The following is a 25563-nucleotide window of genomic DNA, read 5'->3' as shown; positions in this document are numbered from 1 at the left end:
TCCGAATGCATTGAAAGCAGAGTGTATGAGGTACCAAACTCTGGATAGGGAAAATGTTGCTAGGAGACCTGACATCACCTATTTATTCGACAATCAGGCAGTTGCCACGTGCGCCCCTGCTCAGTATAAAGCCAACGGGATTTCGTCCTTGAGTAGAAGCAGTTTAGGAGGCAGCTGTGAGCTCAACAGAAGTCTACCCTACAGTCAGACTCATTCTAACCATAGACATTCTTACCATAGACAGATCTAGGGACTCCTAAGAACACATCACCACCTGAGCCTTTATGACTCCCCAATGTTATCTGGACAGATATAATTTTCCTTTTCAGTAGTTAAAAGGGATTTATTATACACAAGTTATCACCCCAAGGCTACATTTGAAGATCTTCGACTTCTTTTCACACATCAAGATGTTCCCTCCAGACGTGTGGAATTCTACAGTCCTGATGTGGTTCAATGCGTCTGAGCTGAATGCTTCTCTGGAGAATCCGGAGGAGGGGGAGCACCCATTCCTGACGGACGCCTGGCTGGTGCCTCTCTTCTTCGCTCTCATCATGCTGGTGGGGCTCATCGGGAACTCTCTGGTAATCTATGTAATCTCCAAACACAGGCAGATGAGGACTGCCACCAACTTCTACATAGGTAAGCAAGACCAAACGTTTTCCCTCACAGTTACAAAGGTTTTTCCATTTATAATACCCTGAACATCATTATTCTTGTGGATTGTCGTGAAACTTGTTCTTTGTGTGTTACTGTCACAATCAATGTTATGTTATGTATGTTGCCCAGATAAATAGTTTATTTTCACTGTAAACTAGGACTAATGATGCCTGTATAATCATTCAGCCTTAATGACTGTATTTGTCTTTTTATGTTGACAACTGTATATTAATATTGTCGATAGTAACCTTATTCATAGTCTGGTGAATGTACCTATACAGTACTGTATACATACAGACTAAATATTAAATATAGGGATCCTGTGTCTATACTAAATAATGGATCTTGTTTGACATTGGAAATGCATGTGTGGAGTGGAGACGTGATACATCAATGGAGTTCTTGTCAGAGATATGATGAATTAACCATGAATGTGGACAGCATTATTATCTCTGTGCTTATAAATAACAATGGCATCTGCATGCATGTTTGTGTGAGTGCACGTGATGTGCGCAAATATCTGTGTGTGTGTTTGTGCGTGTGTATTTGACATGACTGACTAATATCTCCATGGGTGGCAACATTCAAGCCCAGCAGGTCCTGTCCACCTGCAGTGATAAGACTACTCCATGGCAGTGAAACAATGATATCGCTCATCATTTCAGAAAGAAATACTGCAGTACGCCCGACCCATGTGTATTTAGCTTTCTGATTTTTGTGAAATAAATTAGCTCTTTGATGCCAATGCCAAAATACTTGGTGACATGCCTTTGACTCTAACACAACGAGGTATTTATTAAAATTAATAGCTTCATGACTCAAATGTTCAAATGGTTATTTTATGTTGCAAAAGTGTGTTAATCAGTAAGAAATGAATGAGTTCCCTCCTAACTGAGCTTATTTCTACAGCTAACTTGGCTGCCACAGACATCATCTTCCTGGTGTGTTGTGTCCCGTTCACAGCCACTCTCTACCCACTCCCTGGGTGGGTATTTGGGGACTTCATGTGCAAATTTGTTGCCTTTCTACAACAGGTAAATCATTTCAATAAAACACATTGCCTCTGGTCACAAACTTCTATCAGTTTTAAAAAGTAGATAACAAACAGCCAAAATATATTTGTTGTGCATGCAATGATGGAATTTCTCACCATAATGTCATTTGGGTAGCATTCCCCTCGACTGGACCCCTGAGGTACTTGTCCTATTAGTCTGAATAATAAAACAAATTTCATCTGGTGCCAGGCTGTACTCAATTAAATTACATAACTGCAATATTGAATTTGCAGTGCAATTTCATTTACCTGGTGAGAGGTTCATGCTCATTTTTCAACATAGTGTTTTTAAATGCAATTTGAATACCAATATATGTTTTTTATTGTTTTATATTAAAGCAATCAGGTTGATAAATGAAATCAAAATGCCCGGCTTATCTGATCATATTTATATGCTCCTACTCCATTTGGAGACAGATTGGTTAAAGGGGAATTTCACCCTGTCTTCACCACGGCATATAGTCATTACTATATTTAACAACATTACGTTTTTATCATAAACATCACAATTATCCAAACCACAAGCTAGAACGAACACATTTTAATTTCACTGGTAGAATCAGGAAGTTTCGACTTCCTCCTGTGTATTTGTCTGCTCATGGTAAACCACGAAGTCATAGTAAACCGCCCGCTAAAGTAGATTGGGGCATGCCGACAAAACCAAACAAATATGGCATTGTGTACTGACGAACAACACAGCAATCTCAGAACTTCCATAGACCTGTTTTTCACTTACGTTTGTCATTACGCCTGTGTGGTGTTCTGTGCTCATTACAAACGAGCGAAAATGAGTCATCTTTCACTGTGCTACCTACCAGAGATTTCCCCGGATGCTGTCAGTGGCTTGCGGCTATCGAGAATGATGGCGCGCATTACGGGGACCAAAGATTATCAGAGGGGTTTTCAGGCTGAACTGTTGGGGAATCCATTTCGACGACAGCTGAGAAGTGATGCGATACCATCGATTTTTTATTTTTTATTTCCTTCACAACAAAATGGAAGATTCTCGATAAGAGGTAACCTAATATTAACTAGCCTTGCTGGACTAGCTAAATTAGCTGGCTGACGTTACAGTGCTGTATACTATAGGACTCCGCAAGCCATCAGCTAAATCATAACGTTAGCTATCTTTTTTAGTATGCGCACTGTCAATCAATTTCGCCTATGCCATGGTAGTCACTGCTAGACTGTTAACTACCTTCAGCAAAGTAAACATGTTTGTTATATCTTAGACCAACGTAAACTACATCATTTTAGCAAATAAGATTAGTGCAATCGGGTAGCTATCTATTCCCCCTTGCCTGGAAAACACTCCTTTAGTAAGAATATAATTGTCGACATAGCTAACTCACTCTGTGTGTTGATAACGTTAGCAGTATTGAATATGTGTAATCGTCTATGGTTGGTTGTCATCTAGTCTCAGCTGGATATACATTTTGCTGACAAACTTAATGAAGCTAGATAGCAGATAATATTGAAATGTCCATGTTCGGTTACGTAAACTAGCCAGGCTAATAGAGATCAGTACAATTAGTGGGGTGGTTAAATTGTGTATTGTTGTGCATTTTGTTGTAGGTGGTACAGAATCGGCTTCCAACCCCAACTCTGCAGGTGAAGGCAAGTTGGCAAAAATATTTACAAGCTGACGACTAAGAGAGCTCAATTTGATGGTATTAACATGAATTGGGTAGTTTTTGTTTTGTTTGTGTAATGGGGTTACAGGTGGTTAAAGGTAACCAGAGGACCACAGAGTACCTTCCAGACCATGCAATTAATAATATTTTATTATTTTTACCTTTTTAACTAGGCAAGTCGGTTAAGAACAAATTCTTATTTACAATGACGGCCTACTGGAGAACAGTGGGGTAACTGCCTTGTTCAAGGGCAGAACAGATGTTTACCTTGTCAGCTTGGGCCATCCAATCTTGCAACCTTACAGTTAACTAGTCCAACGCAATAACGACCTGCCTCTCTCGGTCTCCACACTGCCTGTTACGCGAATGCAGTAAGCCAAGGTAAGTTGCTAGCTAGCATTAAACTTATCTTATAAAAAAAAACAATCATAATCACTAGTTAACTACACATGGTTGATGATATTACTAGATATTTTCTAGCGTGTCCTGCGTTGCATATAATCTGACTGAGCATACAGGTATCTAAGTATCTGACTGAGCGGTGGTAGGCAGAAGCAGGCGCGTAAACATTCATTCAAACAGCACTTTCGTGCGTTTTGCCAGCAGCTCTTCGTTGTGCGTCAAGCATTGCACTGTTTATGACTTCAAGCCTATCAACTCCCGAGATGAGGCTGGTGTAACCGATGTGAAATGGCTAGCTAGTTAGCTCACGCTAATAGCGTTTCAAACGTCACTCGCTCTGAGCCTGTGGTTGTTTCCCTGGCTCTGCATGGGTAACGCTGCTTTGAGTGTGGCTGTTGTTGATGTGTTCCTCGTTCGAGCCCAGGGAAGAGCGAGGAGAGGGACGGAAGCTATACTGTTACACTGGCAATACTAAAGTGCCTATAAGAACATCCAATAGTCAAAGGTTAATGAAATACAAATGGTACAGAGGGAAATAGTCCTATAATTCCTATAATAACTACAACCTTAAACGTCTTACCTGGGAATATTGAAGACTCATGTTAAAAGGAACCACCAGCTTTCATATGTTCTCAAGGAACATAAACGTTAGCTTTCTTACATAGCACATATTGCACTTGTACTTACTTCTCCAACACTTTGTTTTTTGCATTATTTAAACCAAATTGAACGTTTCATTATTTACTTGACGCTAAATTGATTTTATTGATGTATTATATTAAGTTAAAATAAGTGTTCATTCAGTATGGTTGTAATTGTCATTATTACAAATAAATAAATATTGGCCTTTTTGGTCCTCCAATAATCGTTATCGGCGTTGAAAAATCATAATCGGTCGACATCTAATCTGGAGTTATTCTATGGTGCCCTGCTGAAGCATACCCCCCAAAGTGTTGTTATTTTGAGTACACAAGCATGAGGGAGCAGACACACCTTAAGGTTATGGAGCACAACAAGATTTTGGGACAGCAACCAGCAAGGGACACTGAAAGGTATAAAATCAAAACTACAACAGTAATAACACAACCACTTCATTCTTCTCTCAGCAGGTTCTCAAAACACAGTACACAGACATGTCTACAAAAAGCCCCTGCAAAGGGCTACTATTGACCAGAATGATCTGTCAATGGGCTGGGGGAGGTTTACAGACAGTACTTTGAGATGAGGAAGGGGTTTTTGGTTTTGCAGGGTGGTGCTTAGACCATCGTTTCCTAAACTTGGTCCTGGGGATCCCAAGGGGTGCATGTTTTGGTTGTTGCCTTAGCAATACACAAGTGATTCAAATAATGAAATCTTCATCAAGCTTTGGTTATTTTAATCAGCTGTGTCATGCTATGGAAAAAACCAAAGTGTACACTCCTTCGGGTTCCCAAGACTGAGTTTGGAAATCCTGGCTTAGAAAGTAAATGTATTGTTGTGTATCAGCGATTGAGGTGCCATTTCTCCTCAAACTCCCTGTGTAAGAATTGCCCTCCTAAGACTTTTCACACATTCTTTAGCCCCCCAGCCTATTCACTTGGTTGACTGATCTTTCCTCTCAAAAGCAGCTCCCAATGTTCCCTCATTGGCCCTTAACAATACGCTAGCCGGTCCCATTTGGTTGACACCTTTACCAACAAAGGCGTGTTACCCTACGTCCCTTCCAAAAATAAAAAATGCTAACATCACAACCATGTCTTGACAGGAGACTTGCAGTACCAGCAAATATTCTGCAAGAGGTGTGTTTAAGAAGCCCTCCGCCACTTTCGTCAGAGTCTTATCTAGCTGACCGTTCACTGCAGACAGGACAAGGCCATTCGCCATAAGAGTCTCAGCTTCCCCAGCCCACCATGCTGAACACCACTGCCAGTGTACCGAAGCCAGATAAAGGACTATGGCTGCGTTTACACAGGTAGCCTAATTCTGAATTTTTTTCCCACAAATTGTTATTTTGACTAATCAGATCAGTTCTGAAAAGGCCAATTGATGGGAAGAATATCAGAATTGGTCTGCCTTTGTAAATGCAGTTTGTGTGGCGCAGCATAAGACCATGTAGAACCACTATAAAATAAATATGGATATTTTATATCAGTCTTCTAAATTTGTCTGCCTTTATGGATTCACAGAATATATTTATTTAAATAAGCTGTACAGGGCTCTATAGCATAAAACATGCTTGGCATCCAGAAATGTCAAAATCAAAAATACAGGGTAGTGTACACTATTTCATGCTACTGGGTATTCAACAGCAATGTTATATGGTAAAAGTAACATCCATTTTTTTAATTAACAGTGTGGCACAGTTCAGTGCAGGAGTGGCTTCGGGACAAGTCTCTAAATGTCCTTGAGTGGCCCAGCCAGAGCCTGGACTTCAACCCAATCCAATATCTCTGTAAGAGACCTGAAAATAGCTGTCCAGCAATGCTACCCATCCAACCTGACAGTGCTTGACGGGATCTGCAGAGAAGAATGGGGGGAAAACTCCCCAAAATACAGGTGTGCCATGCTTGTACCATCATACCCAAGAAGACCCTATGCTGTAATTGCTGCCAAAGGTGCTTCAACAAAGTACTGAGTAAAGGATCTTTAATACTTATGTAAATGTGATATTTCTGTTAGTTTTTTTGTAAATTAGCAACAACAACAAAAAATAAACTGTTTGCTTTGTCATGGGATATTGAGGTGGGAAAAACGATTGAATTCATTTTAGCATTAGGCTGTAACAAAATGTGGAAAAAGTCGAGGGGTCTGAATACTTTGCAGAGGCACTGTAGATATAGCTACCGGTAGTCGTTTACCCAACTTAGCTAGCTACCTAGCTAAGTTAGCAAGCATAAAAATAATTGTATTTCCCCCACCACTGTAACACAATAGTATGTTAGCCAGCAACACACAATAAACTAAAGTTAGCCAGTGGGCTAACTTTATTAATTAGTCACCATATCGGTCATCTGCCCTCTTGGTCCTGGCATCGGCTGTAGCTGAGCTTCTAACATTAGCAAAGTCCAACTCTTTGTCTCGAATCCTTTTCGCTATATTCCGGTTGAAACATGCATGGTTGAATGTCACCATGTAGCTGATATAAACTATCAAAATAAAGTCGCACACTCCATGTGTAATCTCCCAGCAATTTAATGGGTATTAACCAACGTTTCAGCATCACTGTGCCTTCTTTGGGGTCACCCAGGGTCAACCTGAAGAAGGCACAGTGATGCTGAAATGTTGGTTAATACCCATTAAATGGCTGGGAGATTACACATGGAGTGTGCGACTTTCTTTATTTTGATAGTTTGTTCGCTGTTAGTCAGCACCTCCACGCAAATTATTATTCTGGGTGTGCGCCAGCTCATGTTTTTTTAATCTACCATGTAGCTGATACACAAGTTGTAGTCCTTCAGAGACTGGAAAAATGCATTGTATATTTAGCAATGAATCGCTAAAAGATGTCCAATAGCTCTATCAAACAAGGACAACCATATGTACACGCACAAATGTATAGTGCGATCAGTATAACATAAGACTGGTTGGTTATGAATCATGACTTAATTTGGGCAAGTGAATGATGAATCACTGTCTATATAAAGAATGTCCTTTCTCCATTTAAAAAAAATTGAGACAAACAGTCCATCAGACTTCTTGCGGTTAACCACAGCTTCAAGCAGGTTTGCATGATTAAAACTAATCTGTTGGATTGTCAAATTACTAAAGTTCCGAGCATAGATGGACAGAGACACCTATCCTAGGATCCAATCTCAGCTGTCAGTGTAGAGTGTTTAATTTTCACCACAGTACAGAGTATTGATCTTTTATAGACACAGAAGTCTGTCAAAAACACAGTACAAAAGTGAAGGTGCAAAAATGCAATGATGAGCAAGGTAGAAGAAGTTTTAGCAGCATGCACCACACTATTGTCAGTCAGACCTCTCTTCATCACATGAACCGTTATCAGCCACCAGGGGGTTCCTGTGAGCTTTGTCAATCCCAAACATCTCATTAAACCAGGGCTTTCACTGAATGACCTTGGCTTTACAAGTCAGCAAGCCACAGGATGTTATCAACACATTTCATTGTGTTGAACTGAACTATATTGAACCAGGGACATTCCACTGGAAATATATCTGAAATGTCTCAATTTAAGGAGTGCGAAACATAATATGTCTGTGGGTATCTTGGAAGGCGCAAAGAAATGTATTATTATTATTATGTGAAGGTTTGAAAATCATGACTAATGCTCAAAAAAACTTCTACATAGACTCTATCAAATCTTATTAGTCACATGCGCTGAATACAACAGGTGTAGACCTTACCGTAAAAATGCTTACTTTACAAGCCCTTAACCATCAATGCAGTTCAAGAAGTAGAGTTAAGAAACGATTTACTAAATAAACAAGAAAAGGACACAACAATAACGAGGCTATATACAGGCGGTCAATGTGCAAGGGTACAGGTTAGTCAATGTAATTTGTAAAGTGAGAGAGAACAGTCTATGACTTGGGGGACTGGAGTCTTTGACCATTTTTTTGGGGCCTTCCTCTGACACCGCCCTAGTATATAGGTCCTGGATGTCAGGAAGCTTCACCCCAGTGAGGTACTGGGCACTATGGTCAGATGCCGAGCAGTTGCCACACCAGTGTAACCGGTGCGAAATGGTTAGCGGGGTGCACGCTAATAGCATTTCAATCAGTGAGGTCACTCGCTCTTGAGACCTTGAAGTAGTTGTTTCCCTTGCTCTGCAAGGGCTATGGCTTTTGTGGAGCGATAGTTAACGATGCTTTGTGGGAGGCAGTTGTTGATGTGTGCAGTGGGTTTCTGGTTTGAGCCCAGGTAGGGGCGAGGAGAGGGACGGAAGCAAAACTGTTACACCAGGGCAGTGATGCAACCGCTCTCAATTTGTACAGCTGCAGAACTTTTTGAGGATCTGGGGACCCATGCCAAATCTTTTCAGTCTCATGAGTCCTTTGTTAAGCTTTTTCTTCGTTATCAAAAGGACCAGCTCTCTCCATGATGTATATTTTTGGCAGTCTAATCGATAATTTACTCCCCCACAAATGCTAATATCCCTGCTGCTGTACACCCACATAAAAAATTACTATAGTATACTACGGTATAAATACACTGAACAAAAATATAAACGCAATATGCAATCATTTCTAAAATGTTGGAGTTAGAGTTCATATAAAGAAATCAGTCCATTTAAATAAATTCATTAGGCCCTAATCTATGGATTTCACATGAATGGGAATTACAGATATGATAGGGGCGTGGATCAGATAGTGGCGTGGATCAGAAAACCAGTCAGTATCTGGTGTGACCACCATTTGCCTCATGCAGTGTGACACATCTCATAGAGTTGATCAGGCTGTTGATTGTGGCCTGTGGAATGTTGTCCCACTCTTCAATGGCTGTGTGAAGTTGCTGGACATTGGGGGGGAACTGTAACACGCTGGCGTACATGTCGATCCAGAGCATCCAAAACATGCTCAATGGGTGGCATGTCTGGTGAGTAAGGAGGCCATGGCAAACTGGGACATTTTCAGCTTCCAGGAATTGTGTACAGATCCTTGCGACATGGGGCCATGCATTATCATGCTGAAACATGAGGTGATGGTGGAGGATCAAATCAAAATCAAATTTTATTTGTCACATACACATGGTTAGCAGATGTTAATGCGAGTGTAGCGAAATGCTTGTGCTTCTAGTTCCGACAATGCAGTAATAACAAGTAATCTAACTAACAATTCCAAAACTACTGTCTTGTACACAGTGTAAGGGGATAAAGAATATGTACATAAGGATATATGAATGAGTGATGGTACAGAGCAGCATAGGCAAGATACAGTAGATGGTATCGGGTACAGTATGTACAAATGAGATGAGTATGTAAACAAAGTGGCATAGTATAGTATAAAGTGGCTAGTGATACATGTATTACATAAGGATACCGTCGATGATCTAGAGTACAGTATATACGTATGCATATGAGATGAATAATGTAGGGTAAGTAACATTTATATAAGGTAGCATTGTTTAAAGTGGCTAGTGATATATTTACATAATTTCCCATCAATTCCCATTATTAAAGTGGCTGGAGTTGAGTCAGTGTCAGTGTGTTGGCAGCAGCCACTCAGTGTTAGTGGTGGCTGTTTAACAGTCTGATGGCCTTGAGATAGAAGCTGTTTTTCAGTCTCTCGGTCCCAGCTTTGATGCACCTGTACTGACCTCGCCTTCTGGATGATAGCGGGGTGAACAGGCAGTGGCTCGGGTGGTTGATGTCCTTGATGATCTTTATGGCCTTCCTGTGACATCGGGTGGTGTAGGTGTCCTGGAGGGCAGGTAGTTTGCCCCCGGTGATGCGTTGTGCAGACCTCACTACCCTCTGGAGAGCCTTACGGTTGAGGGCGGTGCAGTTGCCATACCAGGCGGTGATACAGCCCGCCAGGATGCTCTCGATTGTGCATCTGTAGAAGTTTGTGAGTGCTTTTGGTGACAAGCCGAATTTCTTCAGCCTCCTGAGGTTGAAGAGGCGCTGCTGCGCCTTCTTCACGATACTGTCTGTGTGAGTGGACCAATTCAGTTTGTCTGTGATGTGTATGCCGAGGAACTTAAAACTTGCTACCCTCTCCACTACTGTTCCATCGATGTGGATAGGGGGGTGTTCCCTCTGCTGTTTCCTGAAGTCCACAATCATCTCCTTAGTTATGTTGACGTTGAGTGTGAGGTTATTTTCCTGACACCACACTCATGAATGGCATGACAATGAGCCTCAGGATTTTGTCATGGTATCTCTGCATTCAAATTGACATTGATAAACTGCAATTGTGTTTGTTGTCTGTAGTTTATGCCTGCCCATACCATAACCCCACCGCCATCATGGGGCACTCTGTTCACAACATTGACGTTAGCAAACCACACACACACACACACACACACACACACACACACACACACACATCTGCCATCTGCTCGGTACAGTTGAAATCGGGATTAATCTGTGAAGAACAGCTTGCCAGTGGTCATCGAAGGTGAACACTTGCCCACTGAAGTTGGTTACGACGCCGAACTGCAGTCAGGTCAAGACCCTATTGAGGACAATCCCTCAGATGAGCTCCCTGAGATGGTGTCTGACAATTTGTACAGAAATTCTTTGGTTGTGCAAACCCACAGTTTCATCAACTGTCCGGGTGGCTGGTCTCAAGCCGGATGTGGAGGTCCTGGGCTGGTGTGGTTACACCTGGTCTGCGATTGTGAGGCCGGTTGGACGTACTGCCAAATTTGTTAAAATTACATTGGAGGTTGCTTATGGTAGAGAAATTAACGTTAAATTCTTTGACCTAAACTGGTGGATATTCCTGCAGTCAGTACGCTCACTCAAAACTTGAGACATCTGTGACATTGTGTTGTGTGACAAAACTACACATTTATGAGTGGCCTTTTATTGTCCCCAGCACAAGGTGCACCTGTGTAATGGTCGTGCTGTTTAATCAGCTTCTGGATATGGCACTCCTGTCAGGTGGATGGATTATCTTGGCAAAGGAGAAATGCTCACTGACAGGGATGTAAACATTTGTGCACAACATTTTTTAGAAATAAGCTTTTTGTGCATAATATCGAACATTTCTGAGATCTTTTATTTCAGCTTATGAAACAAGGGACCAACACTTTACATGTTGTGTTTATATTTTTGTTCAGTCTAATATAATATTCACTGTAGTGTTTTTGCAGTGAATACTGTAATATTTACTGTAGTACACTAGTCTTTACAGTTAACTATATAATAAATGCAGTAGTAAAATAACTAGTATATACTATGGTAATTCATGTAATGTTTTTGCGGATTATATTATGCTGTTGTATTTACTGTAGTATTTTTGCAGACTAGTATTCTGTAGTATTTACTGTAGTGATTTTAGATATTACTGATGTATTTCCTACAGTGTTTTTGTTTTATCATCTTTGACATGCAATTGGAGGCGTTCTCCTTGAGGAAACCTACTGGAGAAATGTTCCATAACCTGTAGGTAGGGAGGTAAGACTAGGGTCTGAACAGATAGTTCAGAGCTTTTGCTCTTTTCTATAATCTGTAGAGAACACTATATATGGTCTATATTTAGCATGTAGGTTTCTCCCTTATGGGTGGCACGAATTGGGATATGGGGTTAGGGGAATGGTGCAGTGTATATGCAAAGGAAATACTTTTTTTGTGGGCAGTGTGTAAGTGGAAGGTACGTGGGAGGATTAATTAATGCAAACGTTTTTGAAACCATTTTAATATCAATTGGAATTCTTTGCTGTTTTGTGTTAATATGTTGATTGTAAATGTTTTATTTTTTTTATATTTTTCAACCCACATGCAGTGGTTCTCTTTGTTCAGGAGGCTAATGTATTCTGTCCCTACATTATGATAAGTGTAGGGCACTTATCTTCGGATCAAAGATGAACACCGGAACAGGCCCCCTTTTGCTCTTCAATGAAAAACAAGGGCGCTAGATAGATCAAGTACTGTAGTTACACTGAACTAGGTCACAACTCCCACTCTGAGTGATGTGTAACAACAATACATTGTTTAGAACCTGCTTATCTGTTAACACAGATTGTCACCGACCCTCGAAGGCATCATGCACCATTTAAGTTTTATTATGGGGAACTGATGTCCAAATTATTTGATTAATTCTGTGTGAAAGAAACTAGATTGTATAGGATAAAAGTAAAAACATTCATAAAATAATGTGAATGACACTTAACCGAGGAGGATGAGTTAATAATGATTTGAGATGCATTTCTTCGTAAAGTAAAATGTTCTCATTATATGCTCATCATTTTCATTACTTCCCAGTGTGAGGGCAGGCAGATGTAAAATACTTGTTTCACCTGCAAACAGCCAAGATTATTTTGTTACTTTCTTTTCTCAGGTGACTGTTCAAGCCACCTGCATTACACTCACTGCTATGAGTGGGGACCGCTGCTATGTCACAGTCTACCCCCTGAAGTCCTTACGCCATCGCACTACACGAGTCGCCATGGTAGTTAGCATCTGCATATGGATCGGTAAGTCAGATGCTACCCTACCTGAACTTATAGCAAACCATGGATTTTTGGTTCAACGCATTGTGAACACTAACATTTTCTACAAAATTCAACTAATGAAATGTTGTTTTTTAAAGGTTCCTTCATTCTATCCACCCCGATTTTCATGTACCAGAGAATTGAGGAGGGCTACTGGTATGGACCAAGACACTACTGCATGGAGAGGTTTCCCTCAAAGACCCAGGAGAGGGCTTTCATCCTGTACCAGTTCATAGCTGCCTACCTACTACCTGTCATCACCATCTCCTTCTGCTACACACTCATGCTGAAGAGGGTGGGCCAGCCGTCAGTGGAACCAGTAGACAATAATTACCAGGTATGGAAAGAACATTACTTTGGGTGTTCCTTTATGACAGTTTACAACTTTAATAGGTGCACTCCTTTGTCAAGGTTACACAATGAAAGCATGAGTTCATATTTGGATCCCTTCCAATTTTCAGGTATTCTACAGTATGTTCATATAGACCCTTAGCCTGTGGCCATGATTTGAACTACATACAGTTTAGGTCATTTCTAAGCCCATCACAGTGGTAGTGAGGTAACTTAACATTTCTACCACAGGTCCACCTGTTGTCTGAGAGGACTGTCACTCTGAGGAGTAAGATCTCCAAGATGGTGGTGGTGATTGTCCTGCTATTCACCATCTGCTGGGGGCCTATCCAGCTCTTCGCCCTGTTCCAGTCCTTCTACCCCAACTACAGGGTCAACTACGCCACCTATAAGATCAAGACCTGGGCTAACTGCATGTCCTACGCTAACTCCTCCATCAACCCAATCGTTTACGGCTTCATGGGAGCCAGTTTCCGCAAGTCTTTCAAGAAGACTTTCCCCTTCCTGTTCAAACACAAAGTTAGAGACAGCAGTGTCATGTCACGCGTGGCTAATGCAGAAATCAAGTTAGTTGCTGCAGAGGAAGGCAACAACGATGGGAAATGAAATGAGCCATGGTCAGAGTGAGCTTCCGGGGGACAGAGCTGCTGGAGATTCAGTTCACTGTGCACACAAACAAACATACACATGACAGACTGCTGTGAATGCACACTGCTCAACATAGCCTGCTGTGAAATCACACTGTTCTGAAGGCAAACACCTGGTGGAACCAGCATTTTAAAATGGTACTTGATGTGTTTGTTTGCAATTCTACAAAATCTGACTGATCCTGCTCTGTTCTGGTATCACAGACTTGAAAGGACATTAAAGGTCCCGAAACAGTCATTCTGGTTCCCATATAAAATAACAACACCCATAATATTTTTTCCTGATAAAGCAAATTTCTCTCGTCAAACCAGGAAGTCTGAAAAGACATACTGAATGGAGCTAGTAGGCTGAGTGGGCGGGGAGCTCACCTTGACTGACTGTTCTTTGAAAAAGTCTAGCAACATGGATGCAGTGACATTATCTCAAGCATATTTGCTGATACACAAAACAACTCAAACATCATTGAAATTGCATGCAACTTCCAATCCTGTCATACATCACATCACGGTGTCATTCCTGCTCCCTCCCCCCAGTGCTCGACGTCGCCGGTCAACAAACCTCCGGTCGTGGCAACTCACATTGCGCACACCTGGCAACCACACACCTGCTCATCATTTGCTCCTTGATTACTCCCCCTTTACTTAGCTCTCACTTGTCATCAGTCATTAGGTGGTATTGTTCTCTCGCACGGTCAGTATGTGGCTTATGTTTGTTCTTGTTTATAATTGTATTATTAAACTCACCTCCTGCTTCCTGACTCACGCTGTATACGTTACACATGGTTTCACAAATGATTTGTTTATCCAACTGTTTGGTTATTGTAACAACGTCAATATAGACAAAATGTTGGCTGTATAATTTAACTAGCTAGCCCAAATTGAATTGTCAGCACTGTTTATCAAGCTAGCTAGCTAGTTCATCTTGGACATTTTCAGTTGAATCTGTACAGGGTGAGGTCTGGGTAACTTTCATTATATATACAGTCTGTGCAAACATTTTGGGTAGGTGTGAAAATGCTGTAAAGTAAGAATGCTTTAAAAAAATATAGACATGTTAATAGATTATATTTATAAATTAACAAAATGCAAAGTGAGTGAATAAATCAAATCCATATTTGGTGTGACCACCCTTTGCCTTCAAAACAGCATAAATTCTTCTAGGTACACTTGCACAAAGTCAGGGAGTTCTGCCCCTGAACAGGCAGTTAACCCACTGTTCCCAGGCTGTCATTGAAAATAAGAATTTGTTCTTAACTGACTTTCCTGGTTAAATAAAGGTAAAAAAAAAAAAAATTAAATTCTCACAAAAATATTCTCACAGTTTACACACAAAATCTGTACATGAGAGATTAGCTAACACTAGAAACACATGAAAGCGTAAAACTATAAATATCTTTGCCTTATTTGCTGTAAGGCTGCAGTCAAATGTTGGCACCAGTAGACTAGCTACCTAGCCATGTAAAGCACGCCCCTCTGTGATGTTAAAATCACATTTTATTTGTCACATGCACCGAATACAACAGGTGCAGAACATTACCGTGAAATGCTTACTTACAAGGCCTTAACCAACAATGCAGTTCAAGAAATAGTTAAGAAACTATTTACTAAATAAACTAAAGTGAAATCAAATAAAGTAACCCAAGAAAATGACATAACAATAACGCGGCTATGTGCTGGGGTACAGGTTAGTCGAGGTCATTTGTAAAGTGATTGTATAGATTAAAAAAACAGCGAGTAGCAGCAGTGTGAAAACAAAGGGGCCCAATGTTAATAGTCCTGGTGACCATTTGATTAATTGTTCAGCAGTCTTATGGCTTGAGGGTAGAAGCTGTTAAGGATCTTTTTGGTCCTAGACTTGGCGCTCCGGTACATCTTGCCGTGCGGTAGCAGAGAGAACAGTCTATGACTTGGGTGACTGGAGTCTTTGACAATTTTGTGGTTACAAGTCGGTACTTATTTAAATGAGAGAATAACACGTTACCATTGGTGGTGTCACAAAAATACCTTAATAATCCCGCCTCCAGAATCCAAGTGTCTGACATGGGGGACGGGACCAGTAACTTTATGATCAAACTTTATCAACGTAGAAGCAACAAGTTTTCATACTTTGGTAAACCTACTTTGATCTGGTTTCATCCAAATATCATTACATTTTTTGAGTTAAAAAAAAGCTGACCACGTAGGCAGAATGATCACAATGAAATGAAAAGAATACAATTGCACTAAAAAAGGTTATTGGAAGTCACATACATAATGGGAAACCTAATAGACACTATGGTTGAACTGTATGAGCAGTCCAAGGTGACCTCAAAATGGGTTTGAGGCCATTATGTTATCAGAAGTACACATTATGTTAACAAGTCTTTATTATTGACCCATCTCAAAGCTGTGAAAGGATTGCACCCGATTTACACATTTTTTCAATGAGATTTATGATGGTAGCTAGGAATTCCACATGAATGGCACAATGAGACGGTCAAGAGGTACATTTCAGGCCAATTGAACGGGTGTATGTGATGTGTCAGAGCCTGCTAAATTAGGGGCATAGTCAATGAGGCGTGGTGAGTATTTACTTTACTATTATGTTCTAGACTGGCACTTCCCTTTACACACTGTGCACAGGTAGCAAGAGCCAGGCCATATCACACCTTCACTGGCCAACCCTTACATTCTCACAGCATTACTTTGTGACTTATTAGTCACCGATCGTTTCCTTTTCCTCTGACCGCAACGTGTCTTTGTTTGAATTGCATCTCGAAACATTGTACTTTTCTGGCACCATTTTGGCATTGAGTTGAAAAGGGAATAAGGGATTTAGAAAGGAGTGAAGACCAACAGAACTAAGGTACTTGGAAACTAGGGAAAACTGAACAGATTGAGATTGAATTCTGTACATAAAGATTTTTATATTTTCCTTACTGCATATACACTTGAATGCAGTTTAGTCCCTGTGAAAATATGTAATGTCTTTAGGCATTTCACATGTCTGTACATTTTGTTTTGGTTATCACGCCACTTAAGTGTTTCAAAAAAGCCTTTCTTGTAGACTTGCCTTACAGTATTTCCAGTATTTATTACACAGATATATTGATCTTACCCTAAGGTCTATGACTCATGTAATGTTCACTGTCTTGCCTGTAGGCCTCAGGGTTTGGCTCAGTTTGGAATTGAATTGAGAATGCCTCAAATTCCAATTCAGTTCTTGAATTTGAATTGAACTAGTAAACAGGATCCAAAATAGCAATTAAAAATTGAATTAATGACATTTAATGAATTTAAATTCTATATTAGGTAGTCTATTCAAATATACATATTCTCCATAAAACATCAAACATATTGTTATACACATGCATATAAAATATTGTTGAAACAATTGATTTTCAGGACAAACTCTTAAAATTAGTGATCAAGGAAAACAAAACCTGTATTCCAATATTCTGTTATTACATTTCATTAATCACTTTTTAAAAAGTTGACTCGGAGACCTTAAAAAATAAGTCAAACTAATGAAATGGTTGGTGGAAATATAATTGGCTATTTTAAGCACTAAGGTTAAAATAGTATTTTAACATTGTTTCCAGTGAAAAATTATACATTCATGGTATCTGGAAGTGTGACCTGTTAGATTCAATGAAACTCACGTTCTTTGACTGAGAGGAATTTCTTTGAATTGCACAGAATTAAATTCTACTTCCTGTCACTCAAACTTGAATTCTACATCATGTGGGGTGTAGCCATTTCAATTCGAATTTCAACTCATGAGTTGAAGTCAATTCCAAAATTCTGAATTGAGCCCAACAATGATGTGTACAGTACTGTGGATTTAACCACTGTTTCTGATTATATATGTATTTTTCGCCTTTTTTTGGTGTAACCAGAAATGTGAAAAGCACTTATCGTTGCATTTGTTACTAACATTACAGTATGCTGTCCAGCAAATGCAAACATACAGAATATAATGTACTGTAGCTTTAACACTGCTACTTGTTCATTCGTTTCCCTGTCTTGCAACTTTACGTACACTCTGTACATAATACAATTAGGAAATTGTATGTGTGATTTCTGTGTTATTTGACTTAATGCATTAAAAAGGACCAATGAAAGCTTTCCTGGGGGCTTTTATAACCTACCCATTATCTTACTGTATGTGGTTGGATTTATTTAACCACCTCTTCAAAACCATTCAAAGGAGATCTGTACTGAACCATTACAGTTGAGAGAAAACCTGCACATACGACTGAAATGGCAACCCAACAAAACGGCAACCATTAAACCATGTGACAGAAAAGGTGTCATCTTTCTGCTTGACCTGACTACCTTGATAGCATATTATTATTTGTGTGTGTGTACAGTGCCTTGCGAAAGTATTTGGCCCCCTTGAACTTTGCGACCTTTTGCCACATTTCAGGCTTCAAACATAAAGATATAAAACTGTATTTTTTTGTGAAGAATCAACAACAAGTGGGACACAATCATGAAGTGGAACGACATTTATTGGATATTTCAAACTTTTTTAACAAATCAAAAACTGAAAAATTGGGTGTGCAAAATTATTCAGCCCCTTTACTTTCAGTGCAGCAAACTCTCTCCAGAAGTTCAGTGAGGATCTCTGAATGATCCAATGTTGACCTAAATGACTAATGATGATAAATACAATCCACCTGTGTGTAATCAAGTCTCCGTATAAATGCACCTGCACTGTGATAGTCTCAGAGGTCCGTTAAAAGCGCAGAGAGCATCATTAAGAACAAGGAACACACCAGGCAGGTCCGAGATACTGTTGTGAAGAAGTTTAAAGCCGGATTTGGATACAAAAAGATTTCCCAAGCTTTAAACATCCCAAGGAGCACTGTGCAAGCGATAATATTGAAATGGAAGGAGTATCAGACCACTGCAAATCTACCAAGACCTGGCCGTCCCTCTAAACTTTCAGCTCATACAAGGAGAAGACTGATCAGAGATGCAGCCAAGAGGCCCATGATCACTCTGGATGAACTGCAGAGATCTACAGCTGAGGTGGGAGACTCTGTCCATAGGTCAACAATCAGTCGTATATTGCACAAATCTGGCCTTTATGGAAGAGTGGCAAGAAGAAAGCCATTTCTTAAAGATATCCATAAAAAGTGTCGTTTAAAGTTTGCCACAAGCCACCTGGGAGACACACCAAACATGTGGAAGAAGGTGCTCTGGTCAGATGAAACCAAAATTTAACTTTTTGGCAACAATGCAAAACGTTATGTTTGGCGTAAAAGCAACACACCATCCCCACTGTCAAACATGGTGGTGGCAGCATCATGGTTTGGGCCTGCTTTTCTTCAGCAGGGACAGGGAAGATGGTTAAAATTGATGGGAAGATGGATGGATCCAAATACAGGGCCATTCTGGAAGAAAACCTGATGGAGTCTGCAAAAGACCTGAGACTGGGACGGAGATTTGTCTTCCAACAAGACAATGATCCAAAACATAAAGCAAAATCTACAATGGAATGGTTCAAAAATAAACATATCCAGGTGTTAGAATGGCCAAGTCAAAGTCCAGACCTGAATCCAATCGAGAATCTGTGGAAAGAACTGAAAACTGCTGTTCACAAATGCTCTCCATCCAACCTCACTGAGCTCGAGCTGTTTTGCAAGGAGGAATGGGAAAAAATGTCAGTCTCTCGATGTGCAAAACTGATAGAGACATACCCCAAGCGACTTACAGCTGTAATCGCAGCAAAAGGTGGCGCTACAAAGTACTAACTTAAGGGTGCTGAATAATTTTGTACGCCCAATTTTTCAGTTTTTGATTTGTTAAAAAAGTTTGAAATATCCAATAAATGTCGTTCCACTTCATGATTGTGTCCCACTTGTTGTTGATTCTTCACAAAAAAATACAGTTTTATATCTTTATGTTTGAAACCTGAAATGTGGCAAAAGGTCGCAAAGTTCAAGGGGGCCGAATACTTTCGCAAGGCACTGTATATATATATATAGATATATGTTATTGTTGTAAATGACTATTGTAGCTGGAAACGGCTGATTTTTTAATGTAATATCTACATAGGCGTACAGAGGCCCATAATCAGCATCCATCACTCCTGTGTTCCAATAGCTAATCCCTGTTTATCATTTTAAAAGGCCAATTGATCATTAGAAAACCCTTTTGCAATTATGTTAGCACAGCTGAAAGCTGATTAAAGAAGCAATAAAACTGGCCTTCTTTAGACTAGTCGAGTATCTGGAGCATCAGCATTTGTGGGTTTGATTACAGGCTCAAAATGTCCAGAAACAAAGTACTTTCTTCTGAAACCTGTCAGTCTATTCTTGTTCTGAGAAATGAAAGCTAATAAATGCGAGAAATTGCCAAGAAACTGAAGCTCTCGTACAATGCTGTGTACTACTCCCTTCACAGAACAGCGCAAACTGGCCCTAACCAGAATAGAAAGAGGAGTGGGAGGCCCCAGTGCACAACTGAGCAAGAGGACATGTACATTAGAGTGTCTAGTTTGAGAAACAGACACTTCACAAGTCCTCAACTAGCAGCTTCATTAAATAGTACCCGCAAAACACCAGTCTCAACGTCAACAGTGAAGAGGCAACTCTGGGATGCTGGCCTTCTAGGCAGAGTTGCAACAAAAAAGCCATATCTCAGACTGGCCAATAAAAATAAAAACTTAAGATGGGAAAAACAACACAGGCACTGGATAGAGGAACTCTTGGATTCCAAGTGTATCAGTCAATCAGCCAATCAATCAGTCACTCCAATCTTAATTCCAACCCTCAGATGCCCATAGACTAACCCATCTTTCCCAGTACACTTCCATTTTATTACGGTATTTCCTTTTGCAATACATTATTTTATTTGACATATTATTGTAATGCGATTGTTTTGGCAAGTACCACGATGGGCCCTATCATTGATAGGCAGAATATTCGTTATACTGTTCAGTAACTTTATATCATACAGTAGGTAAACCATACTGTCTGAAAGGTTCACAGTAAGACAGCTCACCAATATCTCATGACACAAGGAAGGAAAGGAGCTGTCTGCTTTGTGATCTGCCCACTATCATTCAACAGGGAGACACGTTTTCCTTTCTTCTTTGTAAGCAGAGAAAACGTTCAATCTAGGATTATGCGCTCTCCCTACTTGCTCGCACAAGTTCTCAGCATTCTTTCAGGCTGACAGACAGACAAATAACACATTTTAATTTCTCTGGCTTTGGGTTTGGAAGCCTAACTCTCTCACTGTTGGGCTACTCCCAACACAACACTACCGTCCGGTATTGTTCTCATGAAACAGGAAATGTGCACGCCACACCACACCGCTCAGGTCATAACCCACTGGCCATGCACACTGTGAGACAGATAGAAGACTTGACAGATAAGCCATCTTTCGCCACCCAGGGTGTCATCCAATCCGGACGATAGTGGTAGCGTGCAGGGTCATAGAACTTGTCTCTGTGTGGCAGCACAGTGAGAGAAACAGCAGAGCAGCTTTAGCCAAGTGCGATGCTGAGAATCATCACCTTCAGCTGGTCATTGGGGAAATATCATTTCCCATGGGAAATTAAACTAAGGGTTTGGAACTGTAACAAGAGGAATAGTGGGAATGGGTGGAGAATAGCTGTCTCCCGTAGGATCACAATACCGAGGGAAGCAGTGTTGTGGTCAGACACCCATTCAATAGCCAGTAGCCTAAGTGCGATTGATTGGAGATGCATATTTGATGTCAAACTGACAGTTATTCTACTCCCTGCTAATGATGCATGGTAAACTGATAGTATCATAGTATAATTTCCACCCATACTGTAGCATTCCAGCTTCACTGTGTGTGTTCTGCAGCGACGCAAATGCAGAGACACTCCAGTAATTCAAGTTAACACTGTCCGAGTAATGCAAGTGGGAAGATTAAACTTTTGCTGATGACAACTGTTGTGTTCATGGCTCAAAATGATGACTTCCGCAGGGAAAATATTGATCCTGTTTCTATGGGGACACCACAGAAAATATTTTTTCTAAATACATTTGTGGATGGACAAACAGTGTGCCTGTTTTCAGGCAAACAAATGTCAACACACTCATGTACTCAACCATCTAAGTAGACAATAAATGGTTCAAAGTGTACCATGAAATGAAACAATGCTAACAGGAGTCAGAGACAATAGCCATTTTGAGCACAACTGCTAATAAACTTCCTGGTGTTGTGTCTTGACGATTCCCCAGAACTCTATTGCATACCTACTATAAGTAAGCTGAGAGTATTGTAGGAACAATGGCAGATACACCTGATATTGTGATTGTAAACTATGGATTGACCTATTCAACTCTGGACATTATGGCATTTCCCAGGAGCCTTTGTAGCTACCCAGCTAGCAGATTTGGTTCCTTGGAAGTAGTGGGAACATATGTTTTTGGTTTCCTATTGGTCCTGGGAACAAAGCCATCACTTTGGTGAAAATATTGCTTGTTCCCGGAATGTTAGATTTTAGGTTGCACGGCTGTTCTGAGAACGTTTTACGTTCCCTGAAAATGTTCCAGGGTGGTTTTAACAATGTTCTGAGAAAATAAATGACAGGTTATTTGAAGGTAATTAAATAATGTTCTGAGAACATGTTTCAATAAGACTTAATAACACCACCAGCTTAATTTGGGTTAACTGTTTTGAATTCCAAGCACAGATAAGTTTGCTTAGGCATTAATCATGCAAACACATTTATTTTTTATTGTGACACGGCATCAGTGAGATTTAAACCTATGATCTTCTGTTCTCTGTCCATGGAATTCTCTGTCCACTGTGCAAACTGGATAGAGCTAGCATGCCATGTTTGTTTTCTACTCATACTAAGCTGTTCATTTTAGTCTATGCGAACAGACCCCATTTCAAATGAAACAAGCACTTAAGATCAGGTGTGGCCAATTAGTGGCTGCGACCAACACACCTGGATACAAGATAACAAGATACAGGATAGAGAGAGTTTTGTTGATGCTGAGACATAATGTAATGTTTTTAAATAACATTCTTAGAAGGTCCTTAGAATGTCACAAATGTTTTCTTTTGTTTTTTTTATGGAAAGTTGTATTTATATTCTGACACCATGGCTATAAATATAACCATGAGGAAACCTGCAGAAAACATTATGCTGAAGTAATGAAATTCCCACAGGAAAACGTTGTTTCTTAACGTACTCTGAATGTTCTGAGAACATGACTTTGAATAGAAACATGAGGAAACCTGTAGAAAACGTTATGCTGAAGTACGGAAATTCCCACCTAAGAAACATATGGTTCTAGCTGGGTACTGACTATGGTCAAAACATTAGTCAAATGAAGTGCGTTTTGCATACACATTACACTTGGCAATTGGAATATTTATACTTTTATGACGCGTGAACTTTATGAGGGAGATATTCTCATTCTGGGTGACAGACGGACCATGCACTTGGGGGAAAATATGTCCACTGCAGAGAGCCAATGTAACTTGGAGACAGAGCCCAGGGTTGAACAGCAGTAAATTACACTTGTAGAAATAATACACCAACAATGAACTGCTGAGGAGGCTAATCCACCGTAGGGGTTTTTTCTTGGCAAAACATGTTCTTTGAGAGAGAAAAATTCAAGTTTGTGTTTTTAAAGAGACTTGACTTACCTTGGGTATTGGCTCTAACTGGGGGAGAGACAGACAGCGCTGAGAGGACCTGTGTGGATATCACTCTCTGCTGCCGTGCTGACCCCAAAACCCACATCAGACTGATGTCAGGCCCCAGTTGGATCGGGTAATAGATGGAGAATGAGAAGTGAAACGCTCCTACTGTTCCTACTGTTTTTAGCACAGAGACTCAAACATTTTGGTAAGCTTTTTATTTTCTGACCAAATCCATTCTCAAACAGAAAGCCGGGGAGCAGCAAGCACAGCAACCTGCAAACACTTTGTCTAACGGAGAGGAAAAACATTGTCAGACTCAGCGCTGGAAAGAGGAAAGGCAGCACTGCAGTACAAAGAGCCCATTCTAATGGTGTGTGTGCCCCTCCACCCTGCGTCACAGTCAGAGCACAGGCAGGAAACTAGTGTGCCTCTGACACTGCATGGGCCGGGTAGGGAGGGACGTCTGGGGGCCCCTGGCTGCAGCAGACCCAATGAAACCCAATGAGGTTGTCTAAAAATAAACAGTGGAAGACGTTTGTTTTATTTTTTCCAGTTTACTTGGGCTGAAATTAATATTGTGCCCCAAAATATCAGCTGGACTCCAGTGGGGCATTGCATGTGTTAGCTCCTACACATGCCCCCTGAGTATTAGGGATATTAAAACATGTTAGAGCCTTTCTGGTATGATTAGCGCCGTCATTGTTATTACTAGTGGTAGTGAACTTACGCTGGTGTGACCAAGCTAATGAACCAACTGGGGAAGGTGTGAAATGTGAATAGTGCATGTACTATCATTCCAGTCGCTGACCGTTAGTTTCTTCCACTACGACTTTGGCAGTGGATCTGTGTTTCGGCTCATTGCCTTGCCTTACTGTGTGTTTGCAGCCCAGAGGTGGGCTGCCAAGCCACCTGGAGCAGGTATTGTATTATTAATGTGGGTGCCAAGAGACACTTAAAGTGCAGCCGCTCAGTCTAGCGCAGACACCCATGTCTGAGATCACACACTGATAATTCACCTGGGAGGTGTCTAATTGCCACAGCATCAACCGGATACATCACCTACACTTTCAATCCAACAGAGAAACTTCCCTGGCCATTCTCTGTGAGGACTAGCATTACCTCTCAGAACATGCTGAGGTTTGAACAAAGGAATATAGGAGCATTTTGAAGCTTCTTTGACAATGAAAAGCCTTTACTGTAGAGTAGACTGTACGTCAGACTAGACACCCACAGAGGGACATGTAAAGTGAGTTTTTAGCTTGTTGAGTAATTCAATATGTCAGAGTTAATTATGAGGCTGGTATACCGTACGAGGAATTCTCTGTAGTCTATCTCTGAAATGACAGACCCTTAATTTGAGCCAGTTTACTACAGTAGGGAAATAATCCTGCAGCAACAGGAAATGTGAATTATTATGTGGATTATAATTAATGGGATTTTTTAGGGATTGATACATTTCTCATTATGGCAAATCCTGTCTGAAATTTCAAATTGGAAATGACAAACTTTGACAAACTTTTTAAAAACTCAAATACACTACAAGTTTACATTTCCTGCAAAAGGGGATATTAATTAAGCAGCAAAGGGGATATTAATTAAGATCCTACATCTGTAGGACGCTACTTCCCACTGGGCACAGATGTCAATTCACGTCTAGTCCACGTTGGTTCAACATCATTTCATTGAAATGACATGGAAACAACGTTTATTCAACCAGTGTGTGCCCAGTGGGCTTTAACTTTCTGGTGTCTACAGTAACAAAACACTGAACATTGGACAGATGTGAACTAAAACAGAAAACATGGCACTGTTGAGGAAATTAGGAAATTCGTTATTTGGTAGCGATCCAAGATGTTATGACATGAAATTTGAGGATTATTCAAAATACCACATCATTTCAATTTGTGCACTGCAAATTGTAGACACAATGGTTTAATTTGATACTTCCCCACATCCTTCCTACATCACATGTTGTATATTGATTTGATCCTTCAGCTTGGAATGCCAATTAAATAATCGCTCAAGCAAGTAAATACATTTTTCAAGTAATTAAAGATAAAAAGATAATTGAATGTAGCACGTAATG

General features: G+C 40.4%; 1 protein-coding gene and 1 long non-coding RNA gene across 5 annotated transcripts; one reads left to right on the top strand and one right to left on the bottom strand.

Moving 5' to 3' along the window:
- Nucleotides 1–154: 154 nt before the first annotated feature.
- On the top strand, nt 155–14608 carry kiss1ra (KISS1 receptor a). 4 transcript variants are annotated; one of them, XM_090182284.1, is made up of 6 exons: nt 2331–2730; nt 3290–3729; nt 6083–6285; nt 12699–12834; nt 12951–13189; nt 13435–14608. In XM_090182284.1, the coding sequence occupies exons 3-6, from the start codon at nt 6259–6261 to the stop codon at nt 13807–13809; spliced, it is 777 nt and encodes a 258-aa protein (XP_090038410.1). In that variant the 5' UTR covers nt 2331–2730; nt 3290–3729; nt 6083–6258; the 3' UTR covers nt 13810–14608. The 4 variants fall into 4 exon arrangements, with proteins under 4 accessions (XP_021468929.2, XP_090038412.1, XP_090038410.1 ...); XM_021613254.3 differs by lacking the exons at nt 2331–2730; nt 3290–3729; nt 6083–6285 and adding exons at nt 155–642; nt 1570–1694; XM_090182285.1 differs by lacking the exon at nt 6083–6285 and having other exon boundaries at nt 3290–3331.
- Nucleotides 323–2541, bottom strand: LOC118965542 (uncharacterized). The gene is made up of 3 exons (XR_005052929.2): nt 2451–2541; nt 1811–1871; nt 323–634 (listed from the first exon to the last, which is right to left on the bottom strand). It is a non-coding gene; the product is annotated as an uncharacterized LOC118965542 (long non-coding RNA).
- Nucleotides 14609–25563: the final 10955 nt, after the last annotated feature.

The sequence above is a fragment of the Oncorhynchus mykiss genome, chromosome 8 (assembly GCF_057628025.1).
Source record: "Oncorhynchus mykiss isolate SJ-2025 chromosome 8, ASM5762802v1, whole genome shotgun sequence".
Lineage (NCBI taxonomy): Eukaryota > Metazoa > Chordata > Actinopteri > Salmoniformes > Salmonidae > Oncorhynchus > Oncorhynchus mykiss.
Note: the sequence above shows the minus strand (reverse complement) of the source record. Positions and strands in the feature narration are given on the sequence as shown.